This window comes from Ovis canadensis, chromosome 9 (assembly GCF_042477335.2).
Source record: "Ovis canadensis isolate MfBH-ARS-UI-01 breed Bighorn chromosome 9, ARS-UI_OviCan_v2, whole genome shotgun sequence".
In the NCBI taxonomy this organism is placed as follows: Eukaryota; Metazoa; Chordata; class Mammalia; order Artiodactyla; family Bovidae; genus Ovis; species Ovis canadensis.
In genome coordinates this window covers 42,581,046-42,607,290 of record NC_091253.1, presented here as the reverse complement: position 1 = coordinate 42,607,290, position 26,245 = coordinate 42,581,046, and the positions used below count along the sequence as shown (strand labels likewise).

Genomic DNA, 26,245 nt, shown 5'->3' with positions numbered 1-26,245 from the left:
TCTGGTCCCTCACTCTCGTCCTCACTCTGGTCCTCATTCTGGTCCTCAGTCTCATCCTCACTCTCGTCCTCACTCTCGTCCTCACTCTGGTCCTCACTCTCGTCCTCACTCTGGTCCCTCACTCTCGTCCTCACTCTGGTCCTCATTCTGGTCCTCAGTCTCATCCTCACTCTGGTCTTCACTCTGGTCTTCACTCTCGTCCTCACTCTGGTCCTCACTCTCGTCCTACTCTGGTCCTCATTCTGGTCCTCAGTCTCATCCTCACTCTGGTCTTCACTCTCGTCCTCACTCTGGTCCTCACTCTGGTCCTCATTCTGGTCCTCACTGTGGTCCCTCACTCTTGTCCTCACTCTGGTCCTCACTCTGGTCCTCACTCTCGTCCTCACTCTGGTCCTCACTCTCATCCTCACTCTGGTCCTCACTCTGATCCTCACTCTCGTCCTCACTCTCATCCTCACTCTGGTCCTCACTCTGATCCTCACACTCGTCCTCACCCTGGTCCTCACTGTGGTTCTGGGAAAACACCCCTTCCCAGAGTGGGGAATGGTGCCTGTGCACTTGGTCACAAGCTGGAACACCCATAAGACTGTGCGCCTCTGCCTGGCAGTGTGTACACAGTCATTCCCTGTCCTGTGTCAGAGGAACAGATTTTCCAGGGGGAGGCTGACCTGTGCCCTGACCCCTCGGAAGTCTGCTGTCACTGGATCATCCAAAGATGTTGGTGGTCTGTGTAACTGTTACGTGTGGTGGGTACGCCTGTGAAAGGCCCAGCGATGACTGCTGGTGTTGACTTGTTTTTGGATGGGTAGAGAGCTTTTGAAGTTGCTTTGAAAGAATGAATGTAGGACCAGATCTTCCTTTCTGCTACATGTAATGTTGGGGAGATGTGTGGAGTGTGGTCAGAACAGTGGTTCAAGGTCCTGTGCTGTGAGCAGGTCCACAGGTGGGGGAGGGTGCTTATTATGGAAGGCCATGTCTGTTGGGTCTGTCCTTGGCCAGGTTTTCCTCTTTGAGGTGTGTTAGGCTGTTTTCTGTTTTAGAGTATTAGAGCTGTTTCTAAAGACAGATTCAGCTCAGGTGTGTTCTGTCTGGTAGCACTGCTGTGTCCCGGTGTCGTGGCTGTCTTCCGATTCTCGGATGACACTCGTGTTCTCTGTTGCAGGGAGGAGGAGCCTCTGGTGGAACAGTTTGTGTTTGAAGCCCTGGTCACGTACATGGAAAGCCTGGCCTTAGCGCACACAGACGAGCGGTCTTTGGGTAGGTCCATTCGGGCTTTCTGTGCACGCTGGCCTGCACAGCTCGCCAGCTTGTCCACGCAGGGTGGGGCCAAGGCCACTCCCTTGTGAGGCTCTGTCTTCTCTCGTCTCCTGTTTAGGGTGATGAGTGAAGCAAGGATGGGCCCCTCATAGCCTCTAACCCAGTTTATACAAGAGGTGTCTGTACCCCCACCCCTAAGACTCACCATGTCCCCCTGGCGGCCACCCAGGTTGACCTCGGTCATGCGGGGTCCTGCCCGGGGTGGGCAGGGCAGTTTTACAGTGAAGCCCCAGTGAAGCCAGCCAGCTGCCGTGGTGACTCAGCTGGTGGAAACACACAGCTGGTGCAGGGCAGACAGTGGACCTCCTCAGAGAGGAGGACAGTGTCTCTGAACTCACTGATTGTGGTCTACAAGGTAGGAAATAGCTTTCCCAACAAGACTGTGATAAAGCTGTTGTGACAGTCATGAAGACAGTTTTAAAATACTAGGCCAGACATAGGCTACATTGTGTCCAGAGCTGTCAGGATCATCCTCAGTTTTCTAAGGCTTCTTGGCGATCCCCTATTCGGTCTGCCTGGGAGTCTGGCCCAGGGTTCTGACATGGCTCTCACGTGTGGAGAACCCCGCCCTCACCAGGGAGGTGCTTGTTTTTAACAGATGCATGGAGCCCTGTTGTCCTCCATGTTGATAGCCCTACTAATGAGTAAAAACATCTAAAATTCAGTCCTGCCAGCATTACATTAAAATTGCTTCATCTTGACGTCGTATACAGGTGACTTTTCTCAACAGGAGAAATTTGACTCTTAAAAATCACTGTCAGGTAAAAAGTGTAGAGAGAAAATGCTTTCTTGGTAACAGGGGAGGCCTCTTTGCTTACCACCCTGGATGCCTGTGGATGATTTCACCATTTTGCTTCTGTTCTGCAATGCTGTATTATCAACTATAACAGAGTTTAACCTACAGCAGAGAAGGAGGGTCAGGGAGCTCCCCCGAGATGACAACCTGCAGTGGGGAGCGTGTGGGCTCTGGCCAGCTTGGTGGGTACCGCGTCCCACCCGGAACTGAGGCTGCCTCTGGCTGGCAGGGCTGTTGTGTCGCTCTGTGTGAGTGTGCACCATGCTGACGTGCAGTTTCTTAAACATGGGTTTTGGTTGTGGACATGCAGTGTTGTATTTTATAAAATCACCTGTTTAATTACAAACCTCGGCCAGGAAGCCTAGTACTGCTGTGTTGATGACTATCAGCTGCGAATCTCCGTGGCGATGTCTGTGTGTTGAGAGCAGGTACGGTTCAGCAGTGCTGCGATGCTGTCGACCACCTGGGGCGCATCATCGAGAAGAAGCATGTTTCCTTAAACAAAGCCAAAAAGCGACGCTGTCCCCGGTAGGTGATGTTGCTTCCTTTCTCTCTTTCTTTTTTTTCCCCCCAGAATAAAACTAATTCTCAGTCAACACATGTTTAATATCTGTGAGGAATTTATAAAAGTATAGAGTTAGTTTTCTAAAGTCATTTAAAAGCTGTATGTTTAAAAGTGCTTCATTTAAGGTATAATCTTGGTTGGGGTGGTAGATGCATTTTTAGAGTCATTGTTGGAGCTGAGATATGTCTGCACTAAATACAGCTCTGATGTGGAATTCTTTGACATGCTATGGAGTAGGTTTGGAATGTAAGATCCAAAATATTAGAACAGTAGGATTTTGAGAGACATGAAGTTACAGGATTTTGAAATGAAGTCCTTCAAAACCAAGGCTGGCTCATCGCCCAGTGATTTTCTGTCTTTACTCCCATTTCCATCCTGCCAGGTCCCGTTCTCAGACGGGGTCATGGTGTGCCATGCTCCCTCTCCCCCGGGTCTATGCATGGGCCCAAGGAGCCCTGGCATGTGCTAACACTCTGCAGAGGCATAGCCTGTGGACTGGACATTGATTCTCCCTCTGGGGTTTTAAAATCAATTCTCCCCTACCCTGGCCGTGGCATCCCTCCAGGTTGCTCATGCTCACTCTTGAGCAACAGGATTACTTTGAGGTCTGGTAACAGTGTGGATCGCTGGGCCCTGCCCTGGAATTGGACTTCATAGGTTTTCAGGGGGCTGAGAATTTGCCTTTCTGCTGAGTTTACAGATGACACTGATGAAGCTGGTCCAGGGAGCACAACTTGAGAAGCTCTGCTTCAGATCCTTAACCCCTTTTGTTTTAAATTGCACTTAACAGAAAACATGAAAATACGTGGTACTGTTCTTTTAAGAAATGCTTTTAAATTTTTCCCTCAATTAAAAAAAGGCAATGAGCATTTAGAATCTATTTCACCTGTGACATTTTGATTGTATTCTAATGATAATACATTAAAAATAAATCAAATGCCTTTTAATGAGGTTTCCACATGTATTAAGGAAGCAAAATTAAATTTATGGTTTATGGACTCTGGGGTTGGCTAAATGCTGAATGTTGGGGCAAATACTGAGTGCAGTGTGTTCTCCATACAGAGGCTTCCCACCTGTGGCGTCCTTGTGCCTGTCGGACGTGGTCCAGTGGCTTTTCACCAACTGCGGGAGGCCCCAGACGGAATGTCGACACAAGTCCATAGAACTCTTCTATAAGCTTGTTCCTTTGCTGCCAGGTATGGCGATCACTGTGCCCTATAAGTGTCTTTTACCAGTAGTCTACAGGTGTGCTTATATAAAACGTGATCTTTCCATTTAGAGAAATGTAACATGCCTCTAACAAACAAAAAGTAAGTATGTTCAATAATTATTTCAGGTCGTTTGTGTGACAGCTGATAATTATGGCTACAGAGTTCTCGAAGATTTATAGAAGGGAAAATGCTGTTTTGATGTTAGATGAAACAGAGGAAGTAAATTTAGGATTTCTTAGTATCTTTTATTTTCTTCTACAACATTTTTGCTTTTCTATTCTACTTAAAAGAAGGAAGAGTTGGATGACCATGGTGGTTGTTAATGTGATATTCAGTTAAGATTTAATAAATCTTATTAATAGTTAATGAAGTAGTGTAGTTGTTTTATTTTGACATGTAAATTAATAAGGAATTCCAGACTCCCAAGTCTGAATGATCTCAGATCTTTGTGATATTAAAGGAAAGCAGTGGACCTGTGCTTTTTAGTAGTTACTCTGCTGAGCCATTAAACTTGAGATCACGTCTCAGTTTCTCAGGAGTGAGTGTCTTGTTCTCTCCAGTCAGTCCCTCCTCAGGTTTGGCGGCTGCGGCATGGGGACGCTGGGCTTCACGTGCGCCGGGCGCGAGTCCGGAACCAAGTGGCGCGGTGCCACGTGCATCTGCGCGAGGCGGCGCCCTGCACCACGGCTCCGCAGCCTGTTCTGTTTAGCAAGTGGCATGGAGGAGCACTGTGGGGAACAAGAGGCGAGACACCTTCCCGTCATTCTGGGAGTTAGAAGCGTTGTGCATTTTGTTATACTCTGGAATACAGTACAAGTTGCTTAGTCGTGTCCGACTCTGTGACCCCATGGGCTGTAGGATCCTACGTTCATGGGATTTTCCAGGCAAGAATACTGGAGTGGGTTGCCATTTCCTTCTCCAGGGTACTGTGAAATACGTGATGTTAAATACTGTATAATTTACATACTATATATCATGGTTTTATTCATGCTGTATATTTACATATACTATGGAAACATGTAGTATGTATTTTTCCACTGTACTATAATTTAACGTACGTGATAGAGATGTATGTTTGTGCTTTTAATTTTTAGGGAATTGTTTAAAAAGCATTAGTATTTTATATAGGCTTTAAGTTAGCAAAGTTTGTTTCACGTGTTTCCATTCTCACAAGGAAGTCAGTGCAGAGTGGATGGACGGGGTAGAAGGCAGGGCAGAGGTGGGACTGCTTCCTGCAGGCCCCACGCCCGCTAGTGGTGTCGGCGCGGCCACTTTTCCTCCCAGCTGCCTGCTGCAGGCCCTCCTGTACTTTGGGGAAATATCAGGGCTCTACCCCTCAGAATGATCTGTGTTCAGCACTGGACACTGGGTTCGCCATCTGATTTGTCCTCCTTTGTCCTCTAGGGGGCCTCTGCCCACTTCAGGGATATTTTAGGTCCTGCGTCCTGCAGAGGTGCCCTGTGCACCGGGCTAGGCACGTGGACACCCAAATGCATGGGGTGCAATGAACAGTGCAGGTTTGCTCCCCACCAGGGAATGGTGGTGGAAAGGCCCCGGCTCACGGGGAGTGGGAGCGAGAGACCCCCCCCCCCCATCTTGTTTCCCTCTAGGCCTGTCCTCCTGGGCCCTTCATTTCTGCATCTTCGCCGCCGCCACTCTCAGCTAGCACTCGATGTAGAATTTACGTTATCTTCTTATGCTTTACTCACTGTTACAGTTTTCTTTTTCTGTTAGTGAAAATAATGGACTGGTAATTTCTCTTTCTAAAACTCTGAAAACATGGTTCTAATCTTTTCTAACATGGCTTGTGATAGGCATTTTCTGACACAATAAAAAGCATTTCTTTTGCATCAGAAATACATTTCTGTTTCAGTTTCTAACTTCATTAGAATCAGAATGACTTGACATGTTTAAAGGCACTGATTTCAGAGCCTACAAAATACACTTTGATGTTCTTTGTTTAATTTAGAAAATAATTAATACCTATTAGAAAAATATCTTTTATTTTTATTTATTTTTTTAATTTTAATTTTTACTTTATTTTACTTAACAATACTGTATTGGTTTTGCCATATATTGACATGAATCCACCACGGGTGTACATGCGTTCCCAAACATGAACCCCCCTCCCACCTCCCTCCCCATAACATCTCTCTGGGTCAAAACGAATCGCCAGTCTATGTCTGATGCAGGATACAGGATGCTTGGGGCTGGTGCACGGGGATGACCCAGAGAGAAAAATATCTTTTAAAAAGTAGATCATTTAATTCTCTTATTTAATGAACACTGGACTTTGCCATGTGGTAGATGCTCTTCCGAGCACTGTTTCAGATATTAGCTGCTTCAGGTCACGTAATCTTGGCGACAGCCCCAGAGGCAGATGTTGTGTGAGTCACTGGACAAGGACACAGGCCAGAGGGCCGCTCCCCATGGCGCCGGGTGGAGAGGCAGAACCTTCAGAGGGCCTCACTACTCTGGTGCTTGTTCCTTCAAAAAAGCAATAATGGTTCTCAAGAAAGAGGGCAGGAGGAAGAGTCTGAAGTTTACAGGTAGTGAAATGGTATCCAATTAGGTTGCTAATGGTTAAAGACACTGAGAATGACTCCTGGTGGAAACAACCTTCTTGTCTGTGAGCACAGGGAGTGAGCTGTGAGTGCCGCAGTTAGAAAAACACTACCCTGGATCATTTTGGAATTTCGTTGCATTGGTAGGTTTGTTTATGTGAGTCTTTTATGGGGGGCTGTATTTGAAATATTGTGATACTGCCCATCTTGTTATGGTCCGACTACATTTTAACCCTACCAGACCTTTTTTTGTTCTTTATTGTTGGGAGAAACTATTTTTTATTTTCGTATAGCGATTAGCAAATGATTTTAATCACATGAGAGTGACTGATGTGTGTGTTTGAATCCTGTTTCTCTTTTAAGGCAACAGGTCCCCTTCCTCATGGCTGAGAGACCTGGTCCAGAAGGAAGGCATCCCCTTCCTCGTGAGCACCTTCGAGGGCGGAGGAGCCCGGGACCGGCCGGCCGGCTTACTGGCCCAGCCCACCCTCCGCCACCTGCAGGGCCCCTTCAGCCTGCGCGCCACCCTGCAGTGGATGGACGCGCTGCTGGCCGCGCTGGAGTGCTACAACACCTTCCTGGATGCGGGCACCCTCGGCGCTGCTGAGGTCCTGGGTGGGTAGAGCCTCCCAGCTCGGCTCCATGGCTCTGCCCGGAGCCAGGCTGGGGATGAGATGGGGCGTGTGACTGGACAGGATCATGGATGTCATTCTCGGCTCTTCTGCTCCCTCCGTCAGGGAGCATGGCCCACACGGGCAGGTACCACTCTGGGAGGGGCGTCCCCAGCATGGAGCGTATGCAGCCAGCTGGTGGCTGCCAGGTGTGCTCTGCTGTGAGGCTCAGAGCAGCCACATTTAGTGTCTTGGATTTCTCCTGGGTCCTCGCTTGGGTGGGCCAAACTGCAGACTTGTCCACAGAACAGGTTGGGCTTTTCAAATGATTGAACCGGGGACATCTGCTCCAGCTGTGGTGACAGCTGACTCAGGGGACTGCATCCTCCCGCAGTCCTGTCAGAGGTGACAGGGTTACAAGGACTCAGGTGGCCCCTGGTCTGTTGCACTCAAGGGCACCTGGGGTTTGAGACTGTGACTCTGACCAAATGAACTCTCGGTTACTTGAATACATAATGACCTGTCCAGAATTACTCAAGTGACCTGTCAGGTGGCAATTTGATTAACTTTCCTCAAATCTAATGACACAGAGAACTGGAAACCCCCACCCGAGAGGGTCTCACCCAGCCTCCACCTTTGCTCTTCTCTCAACTTAGGCACCACTGGGGTCACTTGTCCCCATCTTTATGCCCAGATGGTGAGCTGCACTCCGATCACAGAGAGGAGAGCTTGTGTCTGTCCTTCTGTGGCAGACGGGGTGGGCCAGGGGAGTGCATCTCAGACTCATGAGTTTTGTGGGAAACCTGTCTGGGAGTTGGTCTGAAATTGACTCCATGAAACAGCCAGTCAGAGCCCCCTGTTTAAGGCCAGGATGTGTCTCCCCCACTGCCCTTTGGAGGACATTTAGGTGGTTTCTTCTTATATTAAATTGAAAACATTGCTAGAATGAACATTCTCAAAGCGCATATTTGCGGTTCCACTATTATTTCATGAGGATAAAATCTCAGGGCTGGATCAAAGGATATGAACTTTTAAACCTTTGATAGAAATTGGTGTGCACATTTTTTTAAAGCTTTTAGTATGATTGAGCAAATAGCCCTTCAAAAAGATTGTGTTAATTTATGGTCCCGTGGGTAGTGTTTGAGAAGCAGGATCTAACCTTCCATAGGTGTGTTCTTACTGTATGAGTCTGCAGCTGAATTCTAGGTGGGTTGTGTTTTGAAATGAGAGGAAATAACTGCCCATTTTATTCAGCTTTTATTGAACCTTTAAAAATTTGACTGAAAGTATATATATCACACCCATATTTAAAGAAGAAATTTTACATTAATCTTAGTGATTTTAGAACGAAGTGTATGCTGATATTTTACTATAATTTTTTCTAGGTGCTGAAACGCAGTCTTCGCTTTGGGAAGCAGTGGCTTTCTTCTTAGAGAGCATCGCCCTGCACGACATCACAGCAGCACAAAGGTGCTTTGGCATGGGGACCACAGGTGACAGGCCCAGCCCGCAGGAGGGGGACAGGTACAGCTACAGCAAGTGCACGGTGGTCGTCCGGGTCCTGGAGTTCTCCACGACGCTGCTGGGCGCCTGCCCCGATGGCTGGAAGGTGGGCCTACCCTCCCACCGGTCTGCTTTCCCAGAGCTGTCCCTGTGTGGGAGCAGGCTGTTCTTGAGGATACCTGACTTCAGGTGCTCGTGTGGGAACAGAAGACAATTTTCTAAGTATCTTACTGGCTCTTGGGTTTTATGCTGTGACCGAGCACCTGCCTGAAGAAATGCACATCAGCCAAAGTTTGTAAATGTGTCTGTTTGGCTGAGACCCACAGCCTACCCATTGGCATCTACTGTGTGCCTGCTGTGCACCTGGCCTGCCCCTCCCAGGGCTAGGGACCCAGGCTGCCCCATGAGGGTGCCACAGGGGCACCTCCAGGCCCACCTCTCCCAGGACTGGGGGCCCAGGCTGCCCCATGAGGGTGCCACGGGGCACCTTCAGGCCCGCCTCTCCCAGGGCTGGGGGCCCACGCTGCCCCATGAGGGTGCCACGGGGGCACTTCCAGACCCTACTTTCCCGGGGCTGAGGGCTCAGACCACCCCATAAGGGTGTCATGGGGGGCACCTCTTGGCCCACCTCTCCCAGGGCTGGGGGCCCAGGCCTCCCTGTGAGAGTGTCATGGGGGGCACCTCCAGGCCCGCCTCTCCTGGGGCTGAGGGCTCAGACGACCCCATAAGGGTGTCATGAGGGCACCTCCAGGCCCGCCTCTCCCAGGGCTGGGGGCCCAGGCCTCCCCGTGAGAGTGTCATGAGGGTACCTCCAGGCCTGCCTCTCCCGGGGCAAAGATGGAGTGACCCCGGGAGACTGGAATGTGTGCTCGCTGAGCCTCGTGGAGAGCAGGTGCCAGCCCTTCCCCCAGGCAGACGGAATCCCATGTGCCTGGCCGTCCAGGGTGCTGGGAGTCCCATTGCTGCCATTGTGTCTGTCCAGCTCCTTGGGAAGGACTCACGCAGCACAGACCTCATGAGGCTCCTGGTGAGGACGTTGTGTGCACCCTCGAGTGTGGGCTTCAACGTTGGAGATGTGCGGGTGATGGAGCAGCTCCCTGACGTGTGTGTGGTCCTGCTGAGGGCCCTGAAGACGTCCCCACACCGGGACATGCTGGAGGCCCGCCTCCGGGAAGAGGTCACAGCAGAAAGGTGGGGCTCCGGATGGGCTCTGTGTGGGGGCAGCTTCAGCCAGGGCATGCCCAGCCCCAGGATAGCCGCCATGGCTGTGCCCTGCGAGCTAGTAAATGCATTCCAGCAGGACTAATGATTGTCAGAGTCCTTACAGTAAGGAGGCCAGCACTCACCTGGTTTTTCTTTGTTTTCCTTGCCTGGCCAGCATTGAGGAGCTGTGTGCTGTTGACCTGTATGGCCCAGACGCACACACGAAGATGGCCAGACTGGCTTCTCTCGTGCTGGCTTGTAAGCAGCTGCACAAGGCTGGCTTTCTGCATGTCGTAGTGCCGTCTCAGGTAACTGCTGCTTTGTTTTACATTTCTCTTAGCTTATTATGCCAGTTAGTCTATGTATGTGTAGTCTTTTTAAGACATCATTATGTACAGAGCTTGCTGAGATGGGAATTAGAGAAATACTTGCTCCAGACACGTCATTGTTGCCTGGAGTGTAAATGCAACAGTGAATGCTGAAGTTCGTGAATGTAAACTGGAAATCCAGTGAAGGACTACTGAATGTTTTCAGCAGCCTTCTGAGACCTTTAGGCACTAACTGCTGTCCTCTCTTTGTGGCAGGAAGCAGAGGTGAGTGAAGTTGCCCCTGAGAGTCGGAAGGCAGTGGTCAGTGTTAGTGAACGTGGCTTTTTATGAATGAAAGTGGTGAGGTGGTGTTTTCCTCTCAAGTGTCTCATTGCTGGGTATCTCAGTGTTGCTTCACTTCAGTCTCCAGATGAGCAGCATTCTCTTGGCATGAAGCTTCTTTCCCTGGTTTATGAAAGCATCGCCCCTGGACATGAGGGGCTGAGCCTGTCCTCCCTGGACCCCAGCTGCCGGCGGTTCGCGCGTGAGCTTCTGGAGCTGGCCTTCGCGTGCGGAGGACTGGTAGGAGATGCGCCCGTGTGCACATGTGCCTTCTGGTGACCTCGGGCAGCGCTCGCAGCGTCCCTGGAGGTGGGAGTTTAGTTGGGGACCCTCTCACTTGCGGCTACCCACTGCTGAATTCTGACCTGGAGAATTCCATGGATTATATAGTCCATAGGGTTGCAGAGAGTCTGACACGACTGAGCAAGTTTCACTTTCATTTCACTTTTCTCAGCCGCACAAGGACTTTAATAACTGATTTAGGTGAGATGACTTTTTCTCCTGTAAGGAAAGAGTTTTCCTTTTTTTTTTAGAAAAGTAGAACGATTTTCTTCTTGAGCTGAGGTTTGGTCTTTCTCAGGCAGAGAACGTTCTGTGGGTGCAGAGCCACCCTGCGCTGATGCTGTGGCTCTTCCTCCCCTGCCCTTGGTGACTCGATTGGCTGGTGTGGGAGGCACATCCAGATGCCCAAGTGCTCATAGCCTCGGGATCTGCCAGGTGGCCTCCGATGATCTCGCTGGCTGAGGGTCCCTGTCCACCGCCCCCCTTCTCCTGCCCTCCCCTGTACTCCCTCAGCACAGACAGACTACTGTCTAACGTCCTCATCTGAGGGTCCCCACCCACCATCCCCTTCTCCTGTCCCCTTGTCCCCTTGGAACAGACACTATTATCTAACGACCTCACCTATCCCAGATGCTCCCCTTAAAGCAGGATTTTGGGGAGCCCTGGGAGACACAGGAGTCAGGAAGAGTTCTGATCCCAGATGGAACCTGGGAAATGGAGCCTGGGGAGGGTCTGCAGTGCAGAGCAGATGAGAATGCTGCTCATCTGCAGACTGACCAGGCCAGGCCCCTGTGCTTTCCATGTCAGAGTTCCCTGTCGCCCAGGGAGTCTTGACCCCTGCTGTCCCCTCTCCTCCTTGCAGTGTGAGCGCCTGGTGGGTCTCCTCCTGGACACGGCCGTGGTGTCCACGCCATTCTCGGGAGGCGCCCAGAGGAACATTGTTAGCTTCTCTCATGGACAGTATTTCTACAACTTGTTCTCAGAAACAATCAACACTGAACTGTTGAGAAATCTGGATCTTGCCGTATCAGAGCTCATGAAGTCATCTGTGGATAATCCCAAAATGGTAATGGATTTTTCCTCTTAGGAAAGTGTGTTTTATTTAGTAATGCTTATAAAGGGGTTGCTGTACTGCTGAGAAAATGCATCATTAAAACAAAGTGCAGTCTCTGCCTGGAAGGTCTAAAACTCCTGCCCAAAGCCTCTCCTCTGTGAGCAGTTAGTGATGTAGTGGATATGAGACGTTGACCCTTGTTCTCATCTCACAGGCCCTGTACGACACGGCTCAACTGTGGGAGCGACTGGCCTTAGTCTCCCCCGGCTACGGCTGGGCCAACGCCGCAGTCCCCATCACAATGCTGAGTCCTGATTCGCACACATTCATATTCTGGCCCCTCTGCCCCTCACACTGAACCTTTGCAGGTCAATATTTAATATGTAGTTGACTTTGGTCTGCTAAACTTAATTTTGAACTTGAAGTTGGTTGGTAGACCATCAAAAATTGTTAACTGTTGCAATGGCCATTCTAGGGCCATTCTAGAGGCATAATTTCCTGCTGAGTTAATGAGCTGTTATTGCAAGGAGACTTTACAGCTGGGGCCCGAGTCAGCAGGTTGTTAACTATGTGAGAGTCGAGCAGGTGTTTCCGATGCGCCTGGTCCCCATGGGGTCTGTGTCCCGTGCGCCTCTCCCTGGAAAGCTGCTGGGGCAAGTTCTGCACCAAGACAGTGTTGTAGCGGGGACTGACGAGGACATGGGTCTGGGAAGTGGACAGTCTCCCGGGGAGGGCACTGACCCCCATGCGAGCCCCGGGAGGCACCCCCACCCCCCGATGGTGCACAGCCTCCCTCCTCCCCCGCAACGTGTTTGATGACAGCAGTGACGGTCATGAGAAAGGCTCAGGAGGGAGACACACTGGGACGCTGTCCCTCTGCCAGTGAGAGTCCACGCACAGCCTCTGTGCGTGCGAATCCCTCCCACGGACCGTGGCGCTAGAGTGCATTTCCTCATCAAGGGTACCTGCGCCATTCAGACCGTGTTGTTCATGAGTCAAATATTAAATTCATGGCCATCAGTGTTGCCAAGGAAGGAGACTTCCTGTGGCTGGCTCATCTGTGAGTGGTTTCATGGCAGCAGGGACGTTGATTCATGGATCTCAGTGGACTTAGGAGAGTGCTGTTGGGAAGGTGGTTGGACAGGAATACATGCACGTGTGTCCCTGTGTGTGTGCCTGTGTCCGTGTGTGCATGTTCCTGTGTGTGCATGTGCCTATGTGTGTGTATACTCTGTGGGTGTATCTTTGTGTGCCTGTGTCCCTGTGTGGGTGTTCCTGTGTGTGCATGTGCCTATGTGTGTGTGTGCTCTGCGGGTGTATCTCTGTGTACCTGTGTCCCTGTGGATGTTCCCGTGTGTGCATGTGCCTGTGTGTGTGTGTGCTCCTGTGGGTGTATCTCTGTGTGCCTGTGTCCCTGTGTGCATGTGCCTATGTGTGTGTGTGCTTCTGTGGGTGTATCTCTGTGTGCCTGTGTCCCTCTGTGTGTGCACATGAACACGGGGGTAATGGTGACTGTAGACAGCTGACTTCCCCTCTCATGGAGAATGCCCCCACTAAGAAGACAGTAGTGGTGTAAGCCTGATTTAGTCATGGGGCTGGAGACCATTGTGGGCCTTTGTAAGAAAACTCACATATTAAGTCACATGTGAACTTCAGATTTGAGGAGCTGTGAGGTACATGGTTCTTCTAGAAATAGCGTCTTCATTTTCCAGGAAGAGCTTTGAATGACAGTAAATTCTGTTGCCCGCCTGTGGGCCTGGATGCTAAGTTTCCCTTCCTTTGCCCACACTGTTCTAGGTGAGCGCTGTCCTGAACGGTCTGTTGGATCAGAGCTTCCGGGACCGAGCCAGCCAGAGGCACCAAGGCCTGAAACTGGTCAGCACCGTCCTGCAGAGCTGGGGGTGCTGCAGCCCGTGGTGGGCCGGGGACGCCACCCCTGACAGCAAAACTGCGGTGCTCACCTTACTGGCAAAAATTCTGCAGGTATTTTCAGAGAGCTTGAAGATGTAATTGTGTCCATTGCTTGTGTCTTTGAAAGTTTGATGGAAGTTTCTTGAAAAGCTCTTTAGTTTGACTGATTTCTGATTCACTTATATCCTATGTTTTTCTGTTTTTTTACTGTATTGTCCTTTATTCTCATTGTTTCTTCTTATACTTTATCTTCTCAGTGTGCCCTTATGTTCATTGTCTGAAGGATAGTTTTAAAATATTTCCAAACAGAAATTGTTGACATCTTTTGAAGCCCAATAACAAATTTATAGATCATTTCTGAAATTTGAAAAGTAGAAAATGTAGTATAGGAAATTGGAGGCACAATGTAGAGATCTGAGTTTATTTTCCCTCTGTTAGATTGATTCATCGGTGTCTTTTAATACAAGTCACAGTGCCTTCCCGGAAGTTTTTACAACATTTGTGAGTCTACTTGGTGATCCAAAATTGGATCTACATTTAAAGGTAAGAGATTAAAAAGATTTTTTTCAGATTATGGTCTCCATTTGTTTCCTGTTTTATATTTTTGTGTATTTGTGATATTTTCTGTTTTTTCTTTATTTTATGGAAAATTTCAGGCATTCTCAAAAGCAGAGGGAGCACTGGTTTTTGTAGCCATCAGTCATCTTTCTACTAATTAAGAATCTAAAACATCTTAGTAACTTGGGTCCAAAACTTCATAGACTGTAATTTTAGAGTCCTGTAACAGATTTTACTCCAATAAAGTGTAACCTCATGAAAGTGTCTCGCTCCTGGATCACAAGGATGTTTCTCTGGGATTTTCTGCTTCATGTGCTTAGTCAGGTCTCACATTTCTCAGCATGAGGGAACTGATGTCCCACCCAGGGAGGAAGGCCCTGCCTGGAATCTCCAGGGCCCTGGTGGAGGAGAGTCAGCTCTGCATTCACCCTGTAGGCTCTCCACAATGGTCTTTCCTCAGTGACTTGGGCAGCAGGTTCCTAGTAGTGGTTCTGCTCGTAGGAGGAGAAATCACAGACACATGCTGCCCTGTCCCATGCTCTCGGGTGGCCCTGACTTGGCCACCAAGACGAGGGTGGAAGCCTGGATGCGGGGCACATCCCACCATGGGCTTGGTGTCCTGCAGTGGTCATTGAGCCTCCTGGCTCCATCTGTAGAGAGCAGTCATTGCTCTTGTCCATGGGGCCTGCGGCTCGTCTCACGCTTGTGCTTGCTCTGCAGGGCCAGGCCGTGGCACTGCTCCCCTTCTTCTCCAGCCTCACAGGCGACCGTCTGCAGGAGCTCAGACACATTCTTGAGAAGCTCATCGTCTCTCATTTCCCCATGAGGTCTGGAGAGTTTCCCCCAGGGACTCTGCGCTACAGTAACTATGTCGATTGTATGAAAAAGGTTAGTTCTCAGTAGTAGCAACCAAAGGTAAAACACTGCTTGTTTCCTATTAACATTTCTTAGAGAGAAGTAAGTGAAATATTGAGAGAATGTTCTCGTTTTAAGGATTCTGTTGAATTCATTTTGAAAGCTGGGTGTCTGTGGAGGCAGAAGTGTTATCTGAATCCTTTGTAACTAATTGTTCCTCAGACTTCCCTGGTGGCTCATACGGTAAAAGCATCTGCCTATAATGCAGGAGCCCTGGGTTCGATCCCTGGGTTGGGAAGATCCCCTGGAGAAGGAAATGGCAACCCACTCCAGTACGCTTGCCTTGAAAATCCCACGGAACGGAGGAGCCTGGTAGGCTACAGTCTGTGGGGTCACAAAGAGTCGGACATGACTGAACGACTTCTCTTTCTTTTCCACTATAAAAATTGTAAGGTATTTTATGTATATAAATATTGTGCAATATTTTATTCATTATGTGTAATTTTTAAAGGATAATACCTAAAAAAGCTTCGAAACAGAATATTACATATTTGGTACAGCTTCTGAAGTTTGAGTAGTGGTTGAGAAGCATCCATATAACCATCTCCCATATTCAGCTGTTAACTTTCTGTCACACTTGCTTTGTGTGTGTGCATGAGGGGTGGGTGTGTGTGTGTCTGGCTGAAGCCTTTGCAAGCTAGCAGCACACGTCCTGGAGCTTCGCCCCCGGGTGCGCCAGCGGTGCGTCCTGAGCGGGAGGTGCCGCGCTGACGCCAGGCGCAGGGAGGCCCACACTGCTCTCAGACCCTCTGCTCTGCCGTCTGTGGCCTCACTTCTGATGTCCTCGTGTTTGGCTGGATGTTCCAAATCAGGATCTAATTAACAGTTGCTTTGAATTGTCATGTCGTGTCTCTGGTGTCTTTACCTTCATCCCTTTTGTTTCTCTGTGATGTTGGGATTTGGAAGAAAGCAGAGCTTGTTTTAGAGGCTGACCCCGTTTGTCTGATTGGTTCCTTGAGGTGCCTTTTTGTTTCCCTCCCCCTCTGCATTTTCTCTAAACTAGAATTCAGGCTGCAGGCATGGCCATGATATTCAGGCTTACCTTTCTGGCAACAGCCCCACCCCAGTAGGCCTTGTGAGCGACCTCACATCTGCTGGCTGGTTGCAGTGATTGCCGCTTCACTTCTCTGTTGGACGGTGTGTTCTTTCTGCAATTTGGAAGTCATCAGTGGGTAGCAGCACCATTGCGCCAGTACCATCTGTGTTTCCTGCTCCACAATCTGCCAGCGACTTGTTATTGAGTCCACAAAGGTTCTGAGTAGATCTATAGTACCTTTCTCTTACTGTAAGTGCAAGGGCACATAATCATGGAACGTTTGAAGAAAGCTTCTGGTCTAAAAAAGATGTAAAACAACAGGAACCGAGAGGGAACAGTCAACAAGTCAAGATAACATCAAAGAGACTGTTCTGAGTAACTTCAGAGACTAGAGATGGTGTCATGTTGAGAAAGAACAAGTGAGAGCTCTTGGAAATTAATTACATGAGGGCAGAATTAAAAAACCTTCACCAAATGGCAGATGAGATTGCAGCTGTCTCCTGAAGCGTAGAGAGAGCAGAGGGACATGGAGGTGGAAGGTGGGACGTGAGGTGAGAACGCTGGACCCTCAGCCTGGAGTGTGTGCTATGTGGTGAGGCTGGTGTGAGGGGACACTCACACCCAGGGGCTGGAGCCCAGGAGCGGCATCACGGAGGGGAAGTGAGGACCCTAAACATGGTCAGAGGGAAACTATCTGTGAAACTCTGAGGGAATCAAAACTCAAGTATTTTGTGAACATTATATGCCAGGCATTCACTGTAGCCACAAAAATGACCTATATTGGCATTTGTTAATCTTTGTGAAACTGTTATAATTTTCTCTTTTTTATTTGAACTGTCAAAAATCAGTCCAACACAATTATCATCATCACCATTGGTGTGTGTTTCTTTCCTAGTTTCTGGATGCATTGGAGTTATCCCAGAGTCCTATGTTGATGGAGTTGATGACAGAAATTCTGTGTCGGGAACAGCAGCATGTTCTGGAAGACTTATTTCAGTCTACTTTCAGGAAGATTGCCAGAAAGTAAGTCACTTCTAGTTTGTGATCCCGGGAATCATAAATGTTTTATTTCTGTGGGAGATTATTATCGTTGTGCAGAAAATAGTGAGTGCCTTATATCAGTAGATGCAGGTAAATTTTTACAAAATCCAACATTCATTTATGATAAAAGTGGCAAAAGGTCATCTAAGAAAAACCAACAGCCAACAAAATATAGCGAAAGGCTGAATGTTTTCTTCCTGAGTTTGGGAACAAGTTAAGGATGTCTATTCTTTTCTACTCGATGTAGTGCTGGAGATTCCAGCCATTGCAATCAGACAAGCAAAAGAAATAAAAGATAGTCAACATGGAAAGAAAGAAGTAGAAATGTATTTTCTCACAGATGGTCCAAGGTAGAAAATCCTGAAGATCACAAGAAACTATTAGAACAAATAGACAGTTATAGAAAATTTATCACATACAGGATCAGTATTCAGAAACCAATGGTATTTCTATATATGAACAGAGAACGTTTGACACTATAATTAGAAATGTAATTCCATTGATAATAGCACAGAAAAGAATAAAACAGATGGGAATAAATCTAACAAAAGAAGTTCAAGACTAGTACACCGAAAATTACAATCTATTGGTTACTGCTGCTGCTGCTGCTAAATCACCTCAGTCATGTCCAACTCTCTGTGACCCCACAGACGGCAGCCCACCAGGCTCCCCTGTCCCTGAGATTCTCCAGGCAAGAACACTGGAGTGGGGTGCCATTGCCTTCTCTGATCTATTGGTTAAGGAAGTTAAAAAATGAAAGATCTAAATAAGTGGAGTGCTATTCCATGTGCATGAATTGCAAGATACAATGTTGTTAACAGGGTTATTTCTATCTGCATTGGTAGCTTTCATGCAGTCCATATCAGAATTCCAACAAGTCTTATTTTTTTGTGTATACAAATTATCTAGGAGTTTCTAATATTTTATGGAAGTGCAAAATACCCCTTAACAGCCAAAATAATTTTGAAAAAGAGAGATAAAGTTGGAGGATTTTTCACACCCCAATTTTAAAACTTACTCCAGTGCTACAATTGTCTCTGTAATTTTTTTCATTTTTAGAGCTTTTAAGACAAAACAGAAGTAAGTGTCAATCCATTGCCATAACTTTTCTTTCTGATGTTCCTGCTATCCCATCTCTGGCCAGTGGGTCCCTGGTAGCTAGTTAGTTCCTCAGCGTTTGGGCAGCTCTCCACTGGTCTCTGATTGTCTTTCAGATGCTCTCTGGCTCTGCAGATTGTCTCAGGTTCACCTGCACCTGAGTCACACCATTTTCCCCAGAGGGTCCGTGAAACGGTGTTTAGAGACCGCAGTCTGGGTCCTAGGTGAACTTGGTGCAGCTAGGTTGCAGTGCTACTTTCAGTTCACACAACTAAGGAACAGTTTGTTTAAGGAAAAGAAAAATACTCTGATCTTTCTCTTTCAATCTCAACATTATGAGTTCTTTATTATTTAACTTTTTTAAATTATTTTTTCCCCTTACATTGTAGATCTTTATTTTTTCTGTTGAGTATTGATTTATTTTTTTTATTTATTTTTTATTTTTTTATTTTTTATTTTTTAAATTTTAAAATCTTTAATTCTTACATGCGTTCCCAAACATGAACCCCCCTCCCACGAGTATTGATTTAAATAACAGTCCATCATTACATAATTGTTTTATCCTATAATACACAGAAATTATCTTCAAAAATAACTAAGAATAATCATAACTGGATGAAGTTAACATTTTAAATTTTATTTATAATTTACTTATAGAGTATTCTCTGAGGATATAGTCACACTTTATGTTCACTTGAGTATTTTTCAGTGTGTGGTTATTACACCACTTCATTAGGTACACTTTAATTAATTTTCAGATCTTACAAGTTATTTGCTTTTCATTTAATTTTGTTTTCGAACACATGAAATACATACATGCATTGAACTCTGAAAGTAAGTAATGTGCTGTGTTCCGGAACCTCCTTCCGTCTTGGTCCCTCTTCTGTCATCTTATGCTCCTTTACCTTTTTTTCTACTTCTTGTTTTCTACAGACACTCCAAATCAGCTATAGAGATCTCTGCTTTCCTCTTTTTTTTTTTTTTAAAAAAAGCAATTGTGTAATTATTCATGGTGTGGAGGTAGTGTGTGGATGCAGTCCCTGCTGCTGGGCTCTGTGTCAGCCTTTTGCTGTTGAGAGTAGTAGCCCAGTGACCAGAGGAGCAATAGCCCAGTGGCTAGAGTAGTAGCACAGTGACCAGAGTAATAGCTCAGTGACTAGAGTAATAGCCCAGTGACTAGAGTGATAGCTCAGTGACCAGAGGAGCAATAGCCCAGTGGCTAGAGTAATGGCTCAGTGACTAGAGGAGTAATAGCACAACGACCAGAGGAGTGACCGGAGCAATAGCCCAGTGACTAGAGTAATAGCGCAGTGACTAGAGTAATGGTGCAGTGACCAGAGTAATAGCACAGTGACCAGAGTAATAGTTCAGTGACTAGAGTAATAGCGCAGTGACCAGAGGAGCAATAGCCCAGTGACTAGAGTAATGGCACAGCGACTGGAGGAGTAGCCTAGTGACTAGAGGAGTAGCACAGTGACTAGAGTAATAGCGCAGTGACTAGAGTAATAGCGCAGTGACTAGAGTAATGGCGCAGTGACTAGAGTAATAGCGCAGTGACTAGAGTAATGGTGCAGTGACTAGAGTAATAGCGCAGTGACTAGAGTAATAGCGCAGTGACTAGAGTAATGGCGCAGTGACTAGAGTAATAGCGCAGTGACTAGAGTAATGGCACAGCAACTAGAGCAGCAATAGCCCAGCGACTAGCCCTGGGCCTGCGCTGTTATGTGTTGCCAGTGCAGCTTTGCATTGGATCCCTAAGTGTGAGAGCAAAGGTAAATGCATCTTTAATTGTGCTAGCTATCATCACATCCCCTTTGGGGGGATGTGTTATTTGTATTCCTTTCGGCAATGTATGTATCATCACAGTTTTGTCAACAGAGTATACGCACAAACGTGGATTTTTTCCAGTGATAACAGGTGAGAAAGAATCTCTCAGTGTCACTCTAATGTGTCTCTTTTGTTATGAGTGACGTGGAACATGTCTTCATAGTGAATGCTCATTTCCATTGACTTTTCAGTAAACTGTGTGGTGGCCATTCTTGCTCTTTCCCCCTTCCTCCTTCTTCCTTTAGCAGGATAGTCCTGGAGAATTTAGGTCTGGGACAGAGTCTGGACTCACACTGCAGAGCTCTTATAGGTCCAGTCGTGTTCTGCAACCTCAATTTTTTGTGACTGAATAACCCTCAAGTCCAGTGTTTTGTCTCATATCTAACTTCTGAGCATCAGGATTTTAGAACTGGGAAAGATTTTAATGGTCATTCAGTTGTAACCTCTTATTTTTATAGGCAGGGAAACAGTCTATCCTTAACTTAAAGATTTATAGACTGAATTGTTTAGGCAGTCATTCATAGACCATGTTTCCCTGATGGCTGAGTCTCTACCTGGAAAGTACAATGGTGGGTCCTTGGTTCATGAGTTTCAGGGTCTGGGAAACGTGATGGTCTTCAGCCTGGGGCTGTTCGAAGCCTTGGAGGTGTCCTCTGAACTGGACCGAACTTGAAAATAAATGAAAATATCCTTTTTCCTAGGCCTAAAAAGGCACGAAGGTTTCTGGGGATGAGTAAGATCACATGGCTTATGTGCATATGGTTCTTGTACTTCACAGTTTTATATACATAATCTTTAGTTTCTAATTCATAATCCTTAGCATTCACTTGTAGCATAGTGGGCCCTCGTGGAGTATTCGTTTGAAGCTGGCACGTGCATGTAGTTTTTCTTTGCTCTTAGGAGTTCATGTGCCACGCAGCTGGGCCTCCTGGAAAGCGTGTACCGGAAGTTCAGCAGGGACGACCTGCTTCCCAGCGCCGCCCGCCAGGCGTTAGTGGACCGCGCCCTCCTCACTCTCCTGCAGCACTGCGGCCTGGGGGCGCTGAGGGACTTCTTCAGCAGAACTGTGGTGGAGGCTGTCGATGTGTTGAAGTCCAGATTTACAAAGGTATCATAGTCTGTTACTAAGTTGAATGTTAGTAAGAGACGACAGCCCTCCTTGGTCAGGGTCACTAGAAACTGCCATGTATTCAGCCAGGGTGTCAGCAACTCAAGCGTCCCCTCCGTGCTCTGATCTCAGCCTTTGAGCACGTGGCGTCTGCGTTAGTCTCCGGAGACATCTGTAACAAATGACTGGGAGTGTGGCTTAGACTCACAGGGCTTTCTGTCTCATGGTTCTGAGATCAGAAGTAGAAATCCGCTTCCTGGGGCTGTACTTGTTCTAGAGGCTCCAAGGAGAACATGTTTCTCTCCACCAGCCTCTGGGCCCAGCATCCCTCAGCTCATGGCCATGGTGCTTCTTCCTCCGAGTCTTGGTCACTTGACCCACCCCCTCCTTCCTCTTCTTTTTTAAAAAAATCCACTATTTTTCTTTTTTTAAAATTGATATATAGTTGATTTACAGTGTTGTGTTCATTTCAGGTATACAGCAAAGTGTTTGTTATATTAAGTTGGTGCAAATGTAATTATAGTTTCGGGCTGTGAATTTTAAAACATAACTAGGCTCAAACACATCTTTATTAATCAAAGTAGGAACCATTACAGTCGTTCACTGTTGTTGCATAGAATAAGAGAAGATGACTCTTCAAAACAACCAAGCTTTTTCACCTTTCCAGTTTGCTTCACATACTGAACAACCATAGAGTGGTTGACAATGAGTTCTTTGACAACGTCTCGTGTAGTTTTAAGAGGATCAGCTTCAGTGATGGCTCTCAATTGGTTGTTGTCAACATCTAATGTCTGGCTGCTTCACTCCTTATCTGCAAGGCTCTCATCTCCTTTGCAGAACTTCCTGAACCATCACCTCACTGTACATTCATTAGCAGTGTCTGGGCCAAATGCGTTGTTGATGTTGTAAGTTGTCTCCTCTGCTTTATGACTCATTTTGAACTTGAATAAGAAAAATTGCTCGAGTTTGCTTTTTGTCTAGCATCATTTCCATAGTCTAAAATAAATATGAATTACACAGCTATAAGTCATTAGCAAAAATCTTAATGAGAAATGTGCATTAAAATGATGTAATGATATATAACATAACCAAATTAAGAATGTATTCCAATATCAAACAGCAGAGTTCAACAGTGCAAAACCCCAATTACTTTTGCACCAACCTAGTACATGTATATGTGTCTATTCTTTATTTGATTCTTTCCCATTAGAGGTTATTACAAGATACGGAGTATAGTTCCTGTGCTATACAATGGGTCTTTGTTTATCTGTTTTATGTATACTTATGTGTGTGTTAATCCCAAACTTCTAAGTTGTCTCCTTCCCCTCCTCACCCTGTAGTAACCAGAAGTCTGTTCTCTGTCTTTGAATCTATTTGTTTTCTAAGTTGACTGTCTCATAGTTTAGATTCCACTTATTAATGATACTATATGATATTTGTCTTTGTGTGATTTACTTCCCTCAGTATGATAATCTGTAGGTCCGTCCATGTTGCTGCAAATGGCATTATTTCATTCTATTTTATGGCCAAGTAATATTCTATCGTATTGATGTATGTACCACCTCTTTATCCATTCCTCTGTCAGTGAACACTTGGATTGTTTCTGGCCTCCTCCTTTCTGTGTAATGTCTCTCTCTGCCTCTCTCCTGTAAACAGGAGTGCATTTAGGACCCTCTTGGATAATCTCAGAATTCTTTGGTTCATTTCATCTGTCTCATTCCTTCTCTCATGCGAGGTGACAGGCCCAGGTTCCAGGCACTGGAGCATGGATGTCTTTCCAGGTCTTTAATTCAGCCTCACACAGTCCACCTCTGCCAAGCGTTTCTACTTGCAAAATACGTTTATCTCATTCCAGGTCGAAACCCATTACAGCATCAACTGCTATGTCCAAAAGCTCACCTAAAGATTGTTAGCACCAAGTCCCAGACCTCATCATCTAAATTGGTATGGGTGGGGTTCTCAGAATGGTGCATTCTGAGGCTACATCCTCTCCGTTTGTGGACCTGTGAAGCTGGAAAACACATTATTTGCTTCCAAAATACAGTGGTAGGACAGGCATAGGACCATCGTTATAGACATTCCTATTCCAAACAGGAGACAGTGGAAGGAAGGAGTTTGTTTTCCAAAGCAGTTTGAAAATTCAGCCGGGCAAACCCATTAGGTTTCAAGACCTGAGAACAGTGCTCTGTGGCCTGGCGCTTATGCTCTGGGCCAAAGACTCTGTCCCCGGAGTCATCTCCTTTTTCCTTGAAGGTTAGCATTTGTTTTCAGCTGAGCAGTTTTGTCTGTTTCTTGCCTGTAGCATTTGGGGAATACAGCATCCTTTTTTTCATTTTATCTTGTCTCCTTCCCTTTCAGTTCAGACTGGTCTGAGCTTCTCAGAAACCTTCTGTCCGTCTCCTGCCCATCTTGGAGATTCCTGCCACGGCCCCTCCCTGATCCTGGGTCTTGCAGTGGTGGTGGTGGGGCAGTGGGGCAGGCTGAGGACGGCCGTGAGCACAGGCTTCTTTCCCTGGCTGCCCCGTGGTCTTCTCCAATCGACTTCCCTCACCGTGGATCTCCTCATGGCAGCGTCTTCTACAAGCTGGATGGGCTGAGAATTTCCCACATCATCAAGTTCTGGTTCTTTTTGCTTAACAGTTCTGTCTAATTTCTCACCCTCACATTTTCTTATGAGCAGCAAAGAAGAAGCCAGGCTTATCCCCAACAAATTTACTTAGAAATCCTTTCAGCTCCATATTCAAGGGCACAGCCTACATTATCTGCTTTCTGCACAACCTCTGAACATTCTTCAGCTAAGCTTTCTCCCACCATATAGCACGGATCCTCTTTCCTCCAGTTTCTAAAAACTGTTACCTACTTCATTCTGAGACCTCACCACCAGTTACTTTTAACGTCCGTATTTCTACCAAAAATAGGTTTGTGACGATGGCCATTCCCTGAGACAGCATTCATTGCTTTTCCTGCCACTGGCTTGCCCTCCACTTCCTTCTGAGTGCTCACCATCAGTGCCTTCAGTGTTGACATTTCTAACAACAGTCTCTACAAGGCAATCTAGACATTTTCTGTCATGCATGGTGAAATTTTTTTCCTCCTCTCTTCCCTGTTCAATTCCAAAGCCACTTGTGTATTTTTTTCATTTTGAAGTAGCCACCCCCCCCCCCCCCACTCTTGGTACCCAAATATATATTAGTTTCCTTAACCTGCTGTAATAAATTACTATAAGCTCGGTGGCCTAAAACAACAGAAGTCTATTGTTTTGGAGGCCAAAAGTCCAGAATGTGTTTCACTGAGCTGAAGTATTTGCTGCCACACATCAGTACTTAGGTTCATGCTTTAGTCCCTGGGCTGTTTCTTACTGAAGTGGTTTAACATCTTTGTTAAAATTATTTTCAATTTAAAAGGCATTGAGTATTGACAGACAGAGATTCACTCAGTCCTGTCCTACTCTTTGTGACCTCACAGACTGTATAGCCCCCCAGGCTCCTCTGTCCATTTAATTCTCCAGGCAAGAATACTGGAGCGGGTTGCCATTCCCTTCTGCAGGGAATCTTCCCAACCCAGGGGTTGAACCGGGGTCTCCTGCATCACAGGCAGATTCTTTACTGTCTGGGCCACCAGGAAACATTGGGTATTAAAGTTGATTTATTCAATAAAATATTTTCCATGTTTGATAGGACCAAAGATAATCATTTGTTATATGTTTTTAGCTGAATGAATCTGCCTTTGACACTCAAATTACCAAGAAGATGGGATATTACAAGATGCTAGAGGTGATGTACTCTCGTCTTCCAAAAGATGATGTCCACTCCAAGGAATCTAAAATTAACCAGGTGTTCCACGGCTCAAGCGTCACAGAAGGAAATGAACTTACAAAGACATTGATTAAGTAAGATTTTCCTTAACTTTAGATTGTAGTTAATTTTTTTGGTGCATGTATTTTTACATATGTGTATAATACGAATACATACCTAAACACTGAATCTTAGTAGTTTTCCTGTGTGCAGACTACTTGGTGTTGGTGGTGCCTCTGTCCATGTGAGTCTCCAGGCAGGAACACTGGAGTGAGTGCTGTTTCCTTCTCCAGGGGATCTTCCCAACCTAGGGATCAAACTTAGGTCTCCTGCATGGCATGGTAGGCAGATCCTTTCCCACTGAGCCACCAGGGAAGCCCCCACAGAGTACTTGGATGGAGCTAATGCAACATGTCATTGGGCAGCATGTTTTATCCAATACACATCATCCATAAAGAGTATAGCTTTTTCCCTTACTGTTTCTCTACCGTTTCTTCTCCCTCAACAGCTCAATATGTTTCCAGTGTATGATTTACAGTAAGGCAGGATTGAGTGTGTTTTATTTTCTCTCTCATTTGAAACTGAAGGCATGTTCAGCATTTCTAAGCACTGGTTCTGTAAAGCATGGAATAGTCAGACGTGTCATCTCTGAAGCCAACTTTCTGTGTGGCTCTGTCTTAGTGCTGAACACAGATGTGTTGGGTCTTGCTCTACAGAGTCCCCTCCACCCCTGTGACCCCTCCTTATGTGTGGGCCTTGAGGGTGATGTCACCCCTAGGCATTGGCATCAATGAAGGTCTTGAGGAGCACATTTTTCCTTCTGAATCCAACCTCTGAGCACACCCCCCAGGGCTGGCGGGTTCATGTTGCTGGTCTCCTGGAGCCAGCGGCCAGGAAACATTGGGCTTGCCGGATGGAGCTGCACAGGCCTCCTGGTGACAAGTCTTGCTGCCCTGTGGTCACAGCGACCATCCATGTATTACTGGAACCTGATCGTTTGCTCCTCGGCCTGCAGCCCTGCAGAGGGACCCCGTCCCGCAGCTGGGGGTTTCCTGTAATTGGAGAGGGCATGGCAGGGCCAGGGGGGTGTGGTCCCCTGGCTGGGTCTGGTACACTTCTCCCGTCAAGCGCTGGTCAGTGATCCCTTCCAACTGCAGGCTGTGTGGAGCAGCTGGGAGCAGTGTAGACGGAGGGGCAGCTG

General features: G+C 46.9%; 1 protein-coding gene across 2 annotated transcripts in view; it reads left to right on the top strand.

Annotated features, from left to right (window-relative positions):
• The window catches only part of PRKDC (protein kinase, DNA-activated, catalytic subunit), a 129,835-nt gene that overhangs the window by 40,281 nt on the left and 63,309 nt on the right, over positions 1-26,245 (top strand). For both annotated transcript variants that reach the window (XM_069599970.1, XM_069599971.1), the window contains exons 28-42: positions 1,163-1,257; positions 2,542-2,641; positions 3,741-3,874; positions 6,817-7,068; positions 8,450-8,673; positions 9,550-9,758; positions 9,946-10,078; positions 10,502-10,660; positions 11,565-11,768; positions 13,554-13,739; positions 14,106-14,210; positions 14,946-15,113; positions 17,072-17,199; positions 21,043-21,250; positions 24,961-25,139. In XM_069599970.1, the coding sequence (XP_069456071.1) occupies positions 1,163-1,257; positions 2,542-2,641; positions 3,741-3,874; positions 6,817-7,068; positions 8,450-8,673; positions 9,550-9,758; positions 9,946-10,078; positions 10,502-10,660; positions 11,565-11,768; positions 13,554-13,739; positions 14,106-14,210; positions 14,946-15,113; positions 17,072-17,199; positions 21,043-21,250; positions 24,961-25,139 (2,484 nt within the window). The remainder of the gene's footprint in view (positions 1-1,162; positions 1,258-2,541; positions 2,642-3,740; positions 3,875-6,816; positions 7,069-8,449; positions 8,674-9,549; positions 9,759-9,945; positions 10,079-10,501; positions 10,661-11,564; positions 11,769-13,553; positions 13,740-14,105; positions 14,211-14,945; positions 15,114-17,071; positions 17,200-21,042; positions 21,251-24,960; positions 25,140-26,245) is intronic.